This window comes from Phoca vitulina, unplaced genomic scaffold (assembly GCF_004348235.1).
Source record: "Phoca vitulina isolate PV1807 unplaced genomic scaffold, GSC_HSeal_1.0 scaffold31, whole genome shotgun sequence".
Classification (NCBI taxonomy): Eukaryota; Metazoa; Chordata; class Mammalia; order Carnivora; family Phocidae; genus Phoca; species Phoca vitulina.
Window position 1 is genome coordinate 858,072 of NW_022589734.1, and position 17,011 is coordinate 875,082.

The 17,011-nt window shown below is 40.2% G+C and overlaps 2 protein-coding genes across 2 annotated transcripts in view; both read left to right on the forward strand.

Annotated features, from left to right (window-relative positions):
• LOC116644826 (interferon regulatory factor 4-like) overlaps positions 1 to 17,011 on the forward strand; it is a 136,992-nt gene that overhangs the window by 83,415 nt on the left and 36,566 nt on the right. The window lies entirely within an intron of this gene.
• On the forward strand, positions 557 to 1,607 carry LOC116644827 (ribosomal biogenesis factor). Its single transcript, XM_032424669.1, has one exon. It carries the CDS (start codon positions 1,243 to 1,245, stop codon positions 1,543 to 1,545), a length of 303 nt encoding a protein of 100 aa, XP_032280560.1. The 5' UTR covers positions 557 to 1,242; the 3' UTR covers positions 1,546 to 1,607.

The following is a 17,011-nucleotide window of genomic DNA, read 5'->3' on the forward strand; positions in this document are numbered from 1 at the left end:
TTCTGAGTGACCACTTGAATGTTTACTTGGCTTTACAATTTTTTGATTGCAGACATATTAGAAAACCACCAGAATTGGTTCCAAAGAAACGCAATGCTATTTATGGAATTTGATGTGAAATGGGATTTTTTTTTTGCATCTCTTCCAATCTTATCCTTTTGTTTAACACCTTTCCTAAATACTTGTATATCTGTTGCTCCACATGAAAGATATTTTTCAAAATTAAAATAAAGCAAGTGTTCTATGATCAATGAAGAGTGAAGGTCAATTGACAAATCTGACGTAAAAAGTTCTGTTTTGACAAAATCATTGACAAATTTGCAGAAGGCTCAAAAACAAATTGTAATTATTCATTAATGTGACAGACCAACATCTAGGTATATGTTTCCCCCATTTTTCAACATACACATTATTGTAACTAAAAAGTATTCATACATGGCTTTTTCCTTTTTACTGTGATATTTTTGTTTTTATTTATTGACATGATAACCAATATAAAATTCAATAAAAGAACATTTTTACAGCATGTGTAAAATGTCCCTTATTATTCTTTTTTCATTCCATGTCATTACTGATTGTAACAGAGAGGATCAGGTGTTAAATGCATAAGTATGCTTCTATGTTCACAAGGTCCTTCATGAAAAACAAAACACATTTTTATGTGCTTCACTTTCTTCATTCTGTATTAGTCCTCTCTCCTTAAGCAATATTGGAGGCCCTGAAAACCTGTATGATTTCACTATAGCCTGTGTCAGTGGGTGTCCTGTCCCCCTATTCTAATTTGGTTTTATCACATTTCCTAACACCTAAGATTTGGCTAACTTTCCATTTTATTTTCTCTGTAGAGACAGCAGAGAAAAGATAATGAAAATTCTCCAACTTTTCACGTTTCTTTCATTTTTTCTGGTTCTTTCTTCAAAGATAATTAAAGATTACTTTGGTTATTTTTGAGAACACTGGGTAAGAAAGCTGCTTTATTTTCCCTGTGTTATGTTCTCCTATGGGTATTCCTTCCATTAAGAGGCTCATTGTAAGAAATTCTACGTTTCACAAGAGGTCAATGGAAGCTGAAGTTTCCCCTTTTCTCTTTGTCAAAGAATTCCCATTAGTGTGTCTTTAAATTACCATCTCCCCTAATACATTTCATAGAGTCAGATATAAAATAATTCCATGTACATATAATTTATTAAGACTACTTCTATTGCGGAAGATCTGCGTGTAGATGGTGTCAGCCGGAGCACAATGGCCAAGAACAAACTAAGAGGGCAGAAGTCCAGGAATGTATTTCATATAGCCAGCCAAAAAAACTTTAAGTCTAAAAACAAAGCAAAACCAGTTACTACTAATCTTAAGAAGATAAACATTGTGAATGATGAAAAAGTTAACAGAGTGAATAAAGCTTTTGTAGATATACAAAAGGAACTTGCCCATTTCTCAAAAGGCCTTTCCCTTGAACCTTTGCAGAAACAGCTGATTCCTCAGCAGTGTCATGAAAACGAACCAGTTAATGTTGATGAAGCGACAAGATTAATGGCTCAGTTGTAATACACTGGACATACAGCAGACACCCCAAAAAGACCAATAAATTAAATGTTTTATACAAAAAAAAAAAAAAAGACTACTTCTATTGCAAAATCACAGTACACCTCTTTTTTTTTTTTTAAGATTTTATTTATTTGAAAGAGCACAAGCTGGGGGGAGGGACAGAGGCAGAGAGAGGAGGAGACTCCCTGCCAAGCAGGGAACCTGACACGGCTCGATCCTAGGACCCTGAGATCATGACCTGAGCTGAAGGCAGCTGACGGAGCCACCCAGGCGCCCCCACAGTACACCTCTGTTTGATGATGGGAACTAATTAAATATTTAAATATATTTGTGAAGTTTTGATGACTTCCAGTTATAAAACATGTCCTTCCTTGGTGCTGAAAATCATTAAGTCCATTTCTCTAATGTAGAAGTATAAGCCCCTGACAATGGACCTTCAGCTTCTTGAGGGCAGGGCCTGGTGCACAGTAGGTGCTCACGTTCTGTTCTACCATGAACTCTTGTCGAATCACCGGTCCTGTGGTTTTCTCTGCTCCTCCCAGCCTTGCCTGTTGTCAGGACCTCTTCTGGCCTTGCTCTATTTAGGTGGTTGCTGCACCCTGTGGGCCAGCAAGCATGGCCACAGGACCGTCCCAAGAGTCCCCTGGCTCCCCTCTCTGCCCTCCAGCCCCAGAACTCCAGGACACCAAAATCTGTGCTATTACTTCTGCAGCTTTTCTCCTGTTTCCTTACCAGTGTGCCTCCTTGGAACCACATGTTTGCCATCTCTTATGTGCTGGCCAAGCAATCAACCAGTGAATAAAAAGCCCCTCTGTTCACTGAGTCCTTCCTGCCCACCAACCCAATTTTTAGAAATATACTTGGGACCTTCTTTGTCTCCATACAGTTAGCACTTCGGGAATTGCAGGAAATAATGAGCGCTCTGTGGAATGGACAGGACCTGGTTTAGCACCTGGAGCTTCGTGATCTTCCCTACATGCTGACATCATTTGTTTCTGAGCCTTTCTTTAAAGAAATAATAATAAAATCAAATGTTTGCGAATTCAATCTTAGCCTCTTAAAATTTCTTATTATGAAGGCCTTCCCACTAGCATCCTAATCTTGTTTTATTTTGCTTTTTAAGCAAATAAGAGGCTAACATATTCATTTCCTTTTTCTGTATTTTAAGTCGAACAATCCAAATTCTTGGCAGCCCCACCATGCATGCAGCAGTGGGTTAGACCCCTGCCCAGCTGAGCCCACATATCCACTCAAGAGGGTTGAAGACTGCCTTTGGGTGCAGAGGAAAGGCCTATCCAGGGTCTCCTTCTGTGAATTGCTTCTGCAGCCCCAACTAGAGCCCATCCATACTTTGCTGGCTTCACATATCTTCTTGTGGCTTTGATTTTTAAATTATTATATATTTCTTAGAATATCATTGACCTTGTCACCTTTCACTCAAATCCATGCAGTTACTATCTGATAGCCTTGTTCTGTTTCCTGGATTTCTTCATTCACTGCCTTTCTCACAATTTACACTCATTTCTCAGAAGAGTTTGATGCTGATTGTTTGCTGTGAAACTAGCTCTGAACAAAGTTCACGGTACCAGTTAAAACGGCTATTTAAAGCAACTTCTAGAGATACACAGCATGTGTTACTGAAATCCCACCTCTCTAGAAAAGATGTGAGCTAACATCGAATAACGTGAGTGATGAGCCCTAAGCCAACACACTGACGGCCAGGGTCGCCAGGAAGACTCCTGATTCAGATCTGAAGCGCCCTTGGTACACTGCTGTACACAAACAGTGTCCAGGTATATATATCTGTTTTAGTTTACAACATCTTTTCTTCAGGTTTCTTGAGGAAAAGTTTAGACTCTCAATTTTCTGTCCAACAGCTTCTTTCTGAGATTATGAAAATTTGCCCCCTACCCAAATAAAAGAAGTCTAAAATTCTGAAAATTACTCTTATTTGGTCAATTTTATGATGCTTTATGTTTTCCGTCTATAAAGCACTTTTGCATATATTAATTCATTTTCCCAACAAACCTATGGGATTACTAGCATCCATATTTAGGGGCTAACTAGCAGATCCAGATCTAGATGGAACTCAGTTCTGACTCTTAGTCCAGTGCTCTTTGCACTACACCACGTTGGAACCAATGGACAACGAGCTCTTCATCTGAGCAAAACACAAAGATAACCTGCCAAAATAATTTAGAAACAAAGATTGAGGCAACTTTATCATATGACATAGTTGGTTCTCAATGGATTGATTTATGAATTAATGAAGCAGAAATGAATAGTAAAAGAGGCCACAGTTAACTAGACTATGAGGGAATGTTGTCTCTACATGATACATTTACGCAGGAAAATTCCTTTCCTCAAGGACTTTAATCTGATCTTGTCCTTGGGGCTTATAGATCTGAATTGGTTTTGTGGGATCCACTGAAGAAGCCTGGAGAAGCCAGTGGGTGGCATCTAGATTAGGAGGGGCAGCAGATAGAGATGGGGTCTATCTGGGAACACAGCTGGAAAAGCAAAGAAAAACCAAGCTAGAAGAACTAAGAAAGACCAAAGTGCAGGAAAGAAGCAAGGAACAAGGCAGAAGCTGTACAGGAGAGGGAGTGAGGGGAGGTGGCCCAAAAACTGAACAAACGGAATTTGATCTAGGTCAGGAAGGGTTGTTCAGGAGCAGGTGCTCACACAGAAGGAGTACCCATACCCATGTGCTCCTAGGACTATGAGGGGGAGTGAAGGGATGCTCACCATCTATAGTTAGACAGGTCAAATGTGTAGTTACACTTTTCAAGAAATACAATTCTGGACCACTGACAGCTATTCAGTTTAATACCAAATCATCAACTGTAAGTTAATATACCATTAAGACCAGAGAGTTGGGGTACCTGGGTGGCTCAGTCGGTTAAGCATCTGACTCTTGGTTTCAGCTCAGGTCATGATCTCTGGGTCCAGGGATCCAGCCCCACATTGAGATCCATGCTCAGCAGGGAGTCTGCTTGAGGATTCTCTCCTCCCTCTGCCCCTCCCCAAACTCATGCATTCTCTCTCTCTCTCAAATTAAAATAAATCTTAAAAAATAAAAAGACCATAGAGTCAATATCTTCTTGCCCAGAGGTAAAAATTGTTTTGCCCTAAAGCTTTTCAAAACAAAAACAAAAACAAAAACAAAAACACCCAAAAAACAAAAAAAAACAAAAAACCTTCTGATGTCCATAGAAAAGAATCAACTTTGGGCGCCCGGGTGGCTCAGTTGGTTAAGCAAGTGCCTTCGGCTCAGGTCATGATCCTGGAGTCCCGGGATCGAGTCCCACATCAGGCTCCCTGCTCAGCAGGGAGTCTGCTTCTCCCTCTGACCCTCCTCCCTCTCATGCTCTCTGTCTCTCATTCTCTCTCTCGCAAATAAATAAAATCTTAAAAAAAAAAAAAAAGAAAGAAAAGAATCAACTTTTTCCAAAGAAAAGTTTGAGTAGGAAAAGAAGCAATGGGGTAACTGAAATGTAGTTATGACAACCATTTTGAGAGACTATGAGTAAATATTTAAAACAACGATTAAGTATAATGGTGAATATATCTCTGACTTTCTTAGCTAGAGTAAACATAGTCAGGATGTTGAAATAATACCCCCACACTTTGGTTTTTATAAGTTTAAAACTCTAAGGTTAAAAAACAGAATACTATTATTTTCTTTGGAAGTAAGACAACTCAGTATTTCAGAAAATAGCCTAACTTAACGCCACTTAGGTAAGAAGGATTTTATTTTGTCCAAACAATATGTTTTTTGACCTGATTATGGAGTATGACAACTGTCAATGCATGGAAAGAAAACTTTTCAAAATTACTTCTGATGCCTATATTTATTTATTAACAAAGAAAAAGGTAACATTTAAGGTGAAAAATAAATCTTTGGATCTTCTCTAGCAATGTCACCTTTTCCTTAATTCCATATTTTAGGAGATGCTTATTTTTAAAATGTGTTTGTTACCTGAATCCTGCTCAGCAAAATGGTGTGTACATTTCACAGACTGCATGGGACAAATACTCTTGTCTTGATAATCTTTCCGTGAGGGTTGTCATAGTTGATCAGCAAAAATCAAAGAGAATGTTCTACATGACATTTTCTAGGAAATTGGTGGGATTTAATCAGGTAGATCAGCATCCTTCCTGCTCTCAGCCTCCAGTTTGCAAATTGGGCCTAATCAGAATTATTTATTGTTTCAAATACTTTTCTTGAAATGTTGGCAGGCATCATGGTTGGAGGTATGGCCTTCCTGGCTGCCTTCTTGCTCAGGTTGAGTATGATTTCTCTGGTCCTTAATTTACTAGCCCTGAATATAGGGGCAGAATTTCTCAGAATTGTAATGTTCTGTAACATAGCACATGTAGAGTTGTTAAAAGAAAAAAGTATCTTTTGTGTGTGTGTCCTGTGGGGGAAATTTAAATTATTGAAATTATCTCTTCCCTTTCATGATCCCACAGTTTCCAGCTGAATGGGGGAAATGGGTGGGGAGGATGAATTTATTATCAGTACATTCCTTTACGCAAAAACTTTGCCAGATTTAAGTCTTGGGATAACTTACCCAAAAGGCCCAATTTCTAACCCATTTCTCTCTTTTCTTAGCTCCATCAGAGCTGAAGATTCTAGAAATTTCAAGTGCTGCCTCACTTAGGGTTGTATATTTGGCCAAGTTAATATTTTTGACAGGGAAGGCTCCCCCACCCCCTTTGCTAACAACCCCAGACAGGTCATGAACCCCCTGAAAATGACTAGGCCTCTAAGCAAAGAGTGCATATTTTGTACAGTAGATAATTTAAACAGCAGCTGGACCTTCTCCAAGAAGACATGTGCTGTCCCTTTTACAATAAGAGAGTCCCCAGAATTTCTTTGAATAGCAACAACAGCTGTCATTTAATGCACACCAAAGAAGAGATTTTTTTTTTTTTTTTTTTTACTGCGGCAGAGGTTTGAGTGGGCAACAGGGAGATTCTGGGTGGTTTCAGACCTTTTTCCACTTCACATATCATGTCACACTAGGCATGTTTCATCATGAATGTGAATTATTTTATATGCTAACAGAAAACATAGAATGTCTTATAAGACAAAACCCTAATAATCACCCTGTCTTCTTCCTTGCCATGTTGAACATGGGTGACCATGCATACACATTATTTTCCATAGAAAGATACACACCAGAACTAATTAAACAGCCCGTTGAGTTGCATCAGGTGCTAACAGACGTTGCAGCTGTCTGGCCGGCAAAAATATTGTGGCTTGCTTTAACGGTCGTCTGGGTTGAGAGAATGTGGGGAATCTGATCTCTCTGTTTTTAGGAGACTATTTCCCATAGTTAAAGGAAATCTATGGAATTGGGTTTTCCTCATGTTTTCTCTTCTTCTGCAATACATTTTATCCTCCTATTTTTTCATGTTTTTTTTTTTTAAAAAACCAGCTTTATTGAGGTCAAGTTTACATACCATAAATTCACCCATCTAAAGTATGCAATTCAATGATTTTATTTATTTATTTATTTATTATTTTAATCACCATACATTACATCATTAGTTTTTTTTTTACTGACTTCTTTTTTTTAAATTTTTTTTATTATGTTATGTTAATCCCCATACATTACATCATTAGTTTTAGATATAGTGTTCCATGATTCATTATTTGTGTATAACACCCAGTGCTCCGTGCAGAACGTGCCCTCTTTAATACCCATCACCAGGCTAACCCATCCTCCCACCCCCCTCCCCTCTGGAACCCTCAGTTTGTTTCTCAGAGAAGCAATTCAATGATTTTTAGTACACCTACCAAGTTGTGCAGCCATCACCATAATCCAGATTCAGAACACTTTTGTTATCCCAGTAAGATCCCTCATGACCATTTGCAGTTAACTCATTCTCATCCACAACACTGACAGCTACTAAACTACATTCTGTCTCTGTAGATTTGCCTTTGCAAGATAATTCACATAAATGGGATCATAGAGTGTGCAGTCCTTTGTGTCTGGCTTCCTTCACCTAGCATAGTTTCTGAGATTCCTCCATGGTATAGCATGTATTGATGGTTCTTTCATTTTCATTGAATAGCCTGGGTTTGCTTTTTATTGGAGTTAAGGGTTGATCACTGGTGGATTGGACCAGTGGTTCTACACCACTCTGGAGGCATTTTTGATGGTCACGGCTGAGATGGGGGCGATACTGGCATCTGATAGAAAGAGGTCAGTGATGCTGCTAAACAACCTGCAATTCACAGGACAGCCCCCATGGCACAGAATTACTACAATGTCAGTGGTGCTGAGGTTGAGAATCCTGGGGTTAAACTTCACATCAGGGTACATGTTTAAAACCAAATGTTGCATGATGGAAACCCTCCCTTTGATTTGTACTACATGTCTTTGTATTGGGGTTCTGTTTGTCTAAATTTTATGTATGTTTAAAATATGAACTCATTTGTGAAACAGATCTTTTTTTTACCATTTGGGAAAACTCTAGAATCTCCTAAAATATTGTTCAGTAGGTTGCACTGAACAAGAAAAGAAGAGTACAGAATTCTTGTTTCCTGGTTGAGATCTCAATTCAATCTGGTTGTGAAATTTTAGCAACAGAAAAGAAGCAAATGGTGATAACTTATACAGCATAAATTCCTAGGAAGCTGCAGGAACTGTTGGAAGGTTCATAATAAAGGCATTTAATAAAGTACATTGTCTACTTAACAACAAATTGCACCATCATTTTTGTGGCATGACCACCAATATTACGCACTCTAGTTATATTTTGCCAGTTCAGCTCCAGGATTTTGAATCTACTGTTATCCTTAACATTGGTGAATAAAGTTCTCATAGGGGCAGAGACTAAAAGAAAACAGATCTGAAAAAAACAAAAATAAAGAGCTCTTCTCACCCAGTGTTTGGTGCATAAAACCCCTCTTGGGAATAAGAAGAAATTAGCCAGAATTAAAATATTTTGTTTTATCTGAGACCAGGGACACACTGGCTGCTTCATTTTTTTTTCCTAGGGTAGTTGAGATGCCAAGGGGTGGAATTCTATCTCTTAGGTCTTTTGAGTTTTGTGTGATGATGAATTAGAAACAAAGTACTCTGTTTGTAGCTTAATAACATAAAAGGAGACTGATGTGATGTGAGTCAGTAAACCATACTTGGCAGAGACTACCTTTGGGAATTTGACAAACAGCGGAATCTCAGCTGCCCTAGGCAACTTCTCCTCACTCTGACCCCTCTTTTGTTCCAGTGAGCAGCTCTGCCTCAGCCCTGCCAGATGCAGGCAGGGACAGAGAAGGGCGAAGAGGTGGACAACTGAGAGTAGGTGTGCTGGCTGAGAGGAGAGAAGAAACAGAATGGGGTCTTCTGGCATCTCTGCTACATTTTCATGTCCTTTAACATGCGAGTCTCATTAACACCTCCTATTTACACTAATAGTAAATCACATCAGAAATATATGGTGGAAGTAAACTGAGGACAATATACATGCATACACAAACGTGTACATACATACAACATGCACACACATGTATACACACAGCTGCACACACAAATTGCCTGTAGAGACATGCACAAATGTATGCACATATACGTTAACATACAAAACATACGACACATGCATATACATATGTGCACACACACACACATACACACATTCCTCAGAATTACCATAAGCACTCTGTACACATTTATTCATCACCGCTGTCTGTGTTATAGTAAAGGACACTTACGCTCTGAGAGGTTTAGTAATTTGCTCAGAGCCACACAGCTGATAGTAGAGCCAGGATTGAAACCAAGTTTTCTGTAAATCCAAATTCCAAAGAGAGAAGCAATACTAAAGAAAATTTTGACTTTAAAAAGATGTAACTCCAACAATAAAAAGATCAGTAGTTGCAGGGGTGGGGGGAAATGAATAGGCAGAGCACAGAAGCAGTGAAGATACTCTATGATATTATAATGAAGGATACATGTCATTATACATTTGTCCAAACGCATTGAATGTACAACACCAAAAATGAACTCTACTGTGAACTATAGACTTTGGGTGATCATGATGTGTCAATTGATTGTAACATATGGACCAATCTGGTAGGGAATGTTGATGGTGGGGTAGGGAAGAGGCACATGGGAAATGTCTGTACCTTCCTCCTAATTTTGTTGTGGATTTAAAATTACCCTAAAAAAAATACAATCTGTTAAAAAAAAGATATAACTTCACATGGAAGTGTTCCAGCTCAGTCATTCCAAGACAGATGATTCAACTGAGTGATCAAATGACCTACCTGAATTTGAAGTCCAAGAATATGATAAACCTTAGTCTGTGTGTGTGCACACATGAACGTGTGCTTCTTAAAATAAAACTAGAGTTTTGCTAAGCGAAATAAGTAAATCAGAGAAAGACAATCATCATATGATCTCACTGATATGTGGAATTTGAGAAACAAGGCAGAGGATCATAGGGGAAGAGAGGAAAAAATGAAACAAGCGGAGTTTTTTTCTAAAGATAAAAATGACATATGCTAATTACTGAAATAGTATATATGTATATGAAATATAAAGAAAAAAGTAAGAATTATCTCCATTTCTTCACCTAAAGATAAGCAATCTTAACATCTCTTGAACTTGTCTCTTGCTCTCGCTCTAGGTAGTTAGATAGATAGGCACAGAGATATGTACATGCATAGATAGATAAATAGATGGTAGGGTTTTATATAAACGATATAGTATAGATACTGTCTTGCAGCAGACTTTTTTACCCAACAGTATAGGTTGACAATTCTTGTTAATATATCTAATTTTGTATCATCATTACAAGGACCACACTGATTCATAACTATAACCTACTTGATTTATATTCTCTCTTTTTTTAAGCCCTAATGTGAGGTTGGAACAAGACAAAAAGATCTCACAAGCCCAACAATGGGGCAAAGGATGCTTTTTTTTTTTTAAATTAGATTTTATTTATTTATTTATTTGACAGAGAGAGACACAGCGAGAGAGGGAACAGAAGCAGGGGGAGTGGGAGAGGTAGAAGCAGGCTTCCCGCCGAGCAGGGAGCCTGACGCGGGGCTCGATCCCACGACCCTGGGATCATGACCTGAGCCGAAGGCAGTCGCTTAACCAACTGAGCCACCCAGGTGCCCCCAAAGGATGCTTTTGAGAAAGGAATCAAGCCAGCACCATCTGTATGAAACGAACATTTAGGAAGTCAAAACCTCTTGATTTCTTATTACTTAAAATTCTTCAGCCTAAACTCTTTAAGCCCAGGTAAGCCCGCTAACAACTGGATTTGCACTAATGCAAAAGTTTGACACCAGAACTAATATAGTGGATACCTATGACCTTAGGAGTCCATGCTATCCCATGAGCATGCTTTCCATTCTACAGAGAAGCTCAGATAGGCTCTTGCTTCAAATGGAGGCTCAGTCATTTCTCTGAGCTGCTCCCCTTCATTCCAGAAAGGATTCCAAGATATTATGCTTGACCTTCTTGCTTACATCAATGTGTTCCTGCTCTGTGCTAAATGCTGGGAAAGCAGATTCTCTTTTTTTGGACATTGAGATTGCAGCCAATTTTTTCAGTGTTATTCATTTCATTCAGCAAGTATTAACTGAGCGACTACCATATACCATGCAGTCTTCTAGGTCCAGGGATACCTCAGCAAACAAGACAAACATGATTTCTAGTGAGAGGTAAAAGAAGGTCAATTTCCGGGGTGCCTGGGTAGTGCAGTCGGTTAAGAATCCAACTCTTGGTTTCAGCTCAGGTCTGATCTTAGGGTCATGAGATCGAGCCCCGAGTCGGGCTCCATGCTCAGTGCAGAGTCTGCTTGAGATTCTCTCTCTCCCTCTGCTCCTCCCCCCACTCATGCTCGCTCTCACTCTCTCTCTCTCTCAAATAAAAGAAATCTTTAAAAAAAGAAGAAGAAGAAAAAAAAAGAAAGTCAGTTTCCACAAAAGGAAGTTAGGGAGTTTAGGGGGCTGGTATGTACAGCACCCCCCTGTCACCCCATGCAGCAGTTTTACGAGTCTAGTGATAAGATTATTTTTCAGAAGTGCTATCTGGGGTTAATGGATCTGCATATTTAAATACTCTTCAGAAATACCAGATCAAATTGTACTTCACACAATAGAGCAGAACACTAGATTGTGCCTTTCCATTTACCTTCTCTCTCTCTCCCTTTCTCTCTCTCTCTCTGTTTCAAGGATAGGTAATTACAAGAAGGAAATGTAAGTGAAGGCCTCCTCCCCCAATATGACTTTAAAAAAACTCTTCCAGAGATAAGTATTTGATTTCCAATGATGAGAGAAGGGAAGTGTTCTCAGAATTATTAGTGTTCATCTCCCTCCAGAGCCGATTAGTGGACACAGCTCTCAGACTCTCAGAGACGAGCAATTGCTGTGTGTTGTGCTTCCTAGTCCCCTTAAGAATGTGTCTGTTCTGATGAATGGATAAAGAAGACGTGGTATATATATACTATGGAATATTATGCAGCCATCAAAGGGAATGAAATCTTGCCTTTTGCAATGACGTGGATGGAACTGGAGGGTATTATGCTGAGCGAAATAAGTCAATCAGAGAAAGACATGTATCATATGACCTCACTGATATGAGGAAATCTTAATCTCAGGAAACAAACTGAGGGTGGCTGGTGTGGCTGGGGGGTGGGAGGGATGGGGAGCTGGGTGATAGACATTGGGAGGGTATGTGCTATGGTGAGCTCTGTGAATTGTGCAAGACTGTTGAATCACAGATCTGTACCTCTGAAGCAAATAATACATTATATGTTAAAAAAAAAGAAGAAGAAGAAGAAGATAGCAAGAGGGGAAGAATGAAGGGGGGGAATCAGAGGGGGAGACGAACCATGAGAGACTATGGACTCTGAGAAACAAACTGAGGGTTCTAGAGGGGAGGGGGTGGGGGGACGGGTTAGCCTGGTGATGGGTTTTAAAGAGGGCAAGTTCTGCATGGAGCACTGGGTGTTATACGCAAACAATGAATCATGGAACACTACATCAAAAACTAATGATGTAATGTATGGTGATTAACATAACATAAAAAAAAGAAAAAAATGTGTCTGTTCTTCCATTGGTGGCTACTCTGTGCCCCTGGGAAATGTTTGCCTCCAATAGAAACTAAAAAGTCTCTGGGAGCCAGAAACTCTCAGAAACAGAGTAGGAAACTGTTGCCTTTTAGAACTTTACCCCCAAACCTTCTCCCTGGATGAAGCTTGGCAGTTCCCCTTCCCCCAGTACCTCCCTCCTCTTTTCAAGCCTGCCTTCTGTGATCTCATTCTTAGGTCCTCTTTCGAGATATTTTATTTTTTAAATAAGAGGATTTCAATTACTATTATTTTTATTAAAAAAATTTTTTTAAAGACTATTTATTTATTTGACAGAGAGAGAGACAGAGGGAGCACAAGCAGGGGAGCTGGAGAGGGAGAAGCAGGCTCCCCGCTGAGCAGGGAGCCCGATGTGGGGCTCGATCCCAGGACCCTGGGATCATGACCCAAATTGAAGGCAGATGCTCAGCCAACTGAGCCACCCACGCACCCCATCAATTACTATTATTTTTAAAATGGTACTCAGGAAATGTTTATCCCAACTTTGGAGACATACCATGACCTGAAGTACAACCAGGAGGGAAAAGTGACGTCAATTGTAGATGGTGAAATATTGCCAAGTCATCCAAAGCTTGGCAGACTCTGGCTTCCTGCACCTCAAAATGAGAGAACATGCTCTTTTGTATTTATATACTGTCTCCTCCACTGAAAAAGCACAAAACATTTTGACAAGAGTTTTTTTTAACCCATACAATATTATAATTAGGAAGAAGAGGTACTTTTATTGGTCCTGAAGGGAAAGTAGCTCTATTTCATTTTTTACTCCATCACAGAGAGCAGGATTATGGCTAGAGGAAGATGGTACCACCAACTTGTCAAGGGTTTTATAAGCCTCATGTCATTCAGGGTCATGTTAGCACTGATATTTCCATTCTCAGTCTGGAATGGAAATATGCTGGGAAATTTGATCAGGGTCACATAATTAGAAATTGTGCAGCCAGGACTCAAACTGAATGTGGCAGCACCATCGGCATGTTTTTGACCTTGTCACATACTGCATAGGAGCCAAGGTACTATGGAGTGTGAGGCAAAAATGCCCCCACGAATTCATGCCTTGTCCTGGAGCCAGGATGAGGCCAACAGGAATCCAAAGAGCGCAGGTCCTGAGGGTACAGGTCTGCATGTCTTCCTGTGACATGGGCTCTGTGGGCAGGACCACACTGGCAGCTTCAGAGGGAGCACTTACCCCACCCTTGGTAAGCTCTCATGTAAATGCCTCAAAGGAGTTGATAAGAAAGAGTCTGGATTCTGAACTTTGAATGGAATGGAGCTGAGGAGCAGGGCTGTCAGCCACTTGGGGTCCCCAGGCTTTACTGGAAAATCCCAAGTCATCTAATAAAATGATCTACAAGAACTAAAAATAAAATAAAATAAAATAAAATAAAATAAAATATTAAAAAAAATGTAAAACATACAAAGTACAATATGGCAACTAGCTAGGTTCCCCCTATAAGAATTGGTAATTTACTATTTTGTCATATTTACTTTTTTCTATAAAAGAAAATCTTACAAATATAATTTCTATAACCTTTAAAAACAAGCAAAAATATCTTTTCTTCACACATGGACATATAAAGGCTATAAATAGTTAAGAGAATGAGGGGCCCAGGGCGCCTGGGTGGCTCAGATGGTTAAGCATCTGCCTTGGGCTCAGGTCATGATCCCAGGGTCCTGGGATCGTGTCCCGCATCGGGGTCTCTGCTCAGTGGGGAACCTGCTTCTCCCTCTGCCTCTCTCTCTCTGTCTTTTATGAATAAATAAATAAAATCTTAAAAAAAAAAGAGAGAGAGTGAGGGGCCCAAATCACAGTTGTAGTGGCCTCTGGGGAGGGTCTGAGGGTAGGACTGGGGTGAAAGAAACTGCAATTTAGGTGGCTCCCCATGAAGCCAGTATGTTCATACAGATGTGTGGCAATCTCCTTCCCAGGACAGTGGGATTCACTTGGAAACCACAAGGTCTGTAGGCAATTTCTGGGAGGTTCATCGGGCATTTGTTACAGTCCTTCAGCTCCCTGGGAGAAGCTATGTGGCCCATGGGCCATGGACAATGGGATGTGTGTGGAACAGTTTGACAGAGTCTGGTGGCCATAAACATGTGCCCTTCTCAATAGCCTGCCGCTGTCCTTCCTGGGACATTTTGCTGTCCCTGCAGTATACTGTACATCCTAGAGCTTCCTTGATGAGTTGACCCCTCAGTGTGGCCTGCTTCTGTCTCAGAGGGAGGCCACTGAGCCCCCTCTCCTCTAGGACTTATCTCCTCATCCCCTGAACCCTCCCTGCTTCCCCACTACATCCTTTGTTGCACCCACAGAACTTCATCCTGCAGGAACTTTCTGGCATTTCACTTGTCACACTATTATGCAGTGTGTGTGCATGTGTGTGCATGTGTGGAGAGCCCCTTGAGGCTGATTTGGTGTCTTATTCATCTCAGCACCCCCAACTTCCAACATGTTGCCTGGCATAAGTGTTATCAAATGAATCATACATTCGATGAGTGTAGGATTGGGGTGATTCTAAGCCTGTGTACTTCAAACTTTTACATAATGCATTTCTGTCGAGGGGGAAAAACTTAAGCTCACCCTTCCCATCCCCTGGGATAGGGTTGAAATCATTAGCTAATATCTTAGAGTAAAACATGTATCTAGTATGAAGTTCAATGTTAATGACAGAGGGTGGAAATATATTGTATTCATTTACTTGAGCTTCTGTAACCAACTACCACAGACTTGGTGACTTAAAAAATAAACATTTATTTCTCATGTTTCTGGAGTTTGGGAAGTCTAGGATCAAGGCACCAGCAAATTTGATGTCTGGTAAGAACCCTCTTCCTGGCTCACTATGTCTTCACATGATAGAAGGGGCTGGAGTCTCTTTTATAAGATACTAATTCCATTCATGAAGGCGCCACCCTTATGACCTGATCACCTCCTAAAGGCCCCACCTCCTATTACCATCACACTGGGCATTGGGGTTTCAACATATGCATTTTGTGAGGATGCAGCCATTAACTCTACAGCAACTATATTTTGTTTGTTTTTATTTTTTAAATTTAATTTAATTTTATTATGTTATGTTAATCACCATACAGTACATTATTAGTTTTTGATGTAGTGATACATGATTCATTGTTTTCGTATAGCATCCAGTGCTCCATGCAGTACATGCCCTCCTTAATACCCATCACCGGGCTAACCCATCCCCCGAACCCCTCCTCTCTAAAACCCTCAGTTTTTTTCTCAGAGTCCATAGTCCCTCATGGTTCATCTCTCCCTCTGATTTCCTCCCCTTCATTCTTCCCTTCCTTCTCCTAATGTCCTCCATGCTATTCCTTATGTTCCACAAATAAGTGAAACCATATGATAATTCACTTTGTCTGCTTGACTTATTTCACTCAGCATAATCTCCTCCAGTCCCATCCATGTTGATGTAAAAGTTGGGTATTCATCCTTTCTGATGGCTGAGTAATATTCCATTGTATATATGGACCACGTCTTCTTTATCCATTCATCTGTTGAAGGGCATCTCGGCTCTTTCCACAGTTTGTCTATTGCGGACATTGCTGCTATGAACATTGGGGTGCATGTGGCCCTTCTTTTCACTACATCTGTGTCTTTGGGGTAAATACCCAGGAGTGCAATTGTACAGCAACTATATTTTAAATAGCCATTTTGAAACTCTTAAATGTAGGGGGTTGATTTCTTGTCAGATCTTGTCATATTAGTACCAAATGTTTTTAACCTGAAAAGGCAGCTGACAAAGAGCTTGTACTCAGGGGAAAACAGGCTCTGCCATTTTCTATTTGCTTGCTCTTTTTTACTACTGCTTTTTATTCATAGTTTCTTTCCAAATAGTTCTTTCTGGGGTTGTCTACTTAACACCAGAAGATTTTACCTACAAACCCACTTAGGGAGGTCCCTGCAGTGCACTGAGATCACCAGGGAAGTTACCATTGCCAGCATCTGCCTCAGGAAGGCCCACCTCCTGTTACAACCCTGCTGTGTGGATCACAGAGCATGGTGGCCACCTGGATGGCCAAAATGGGACCATTGTCACTAAGCGAAGGATGAGTTCAGCATTAAAAAAAATAGAAACAGATATTCTAATATATTCTTTTGAGACCCCTTTCATGCTCTGCTCACTAACAATGTAAACTCTAAGGGGGCCAGGAGTTGCCCTATACCTACTGCATACCAGCCCCTAGAATAGTACTTGGCACGTGGTAGATACTCAACACATGCTTCCTGAAGGAGCAAAGGTATTTGGATTGAAATCAACTTTTCATGAACCAAAGACTGACATAGAAGCAGGTAATAAAGATTCAGGTGGAGTCCTGACTTCATGTCTAG

Bases quoted from the DNA above. Each gene is read 5' to 3' on its own strand.
- LOC116644827 (XM_032424669.1), top strand. From the start codon at position 1,243: ATGGCCAAGAACAAACTAAGAGGGCAGAAGTCCAGGAATGTATTTCAT.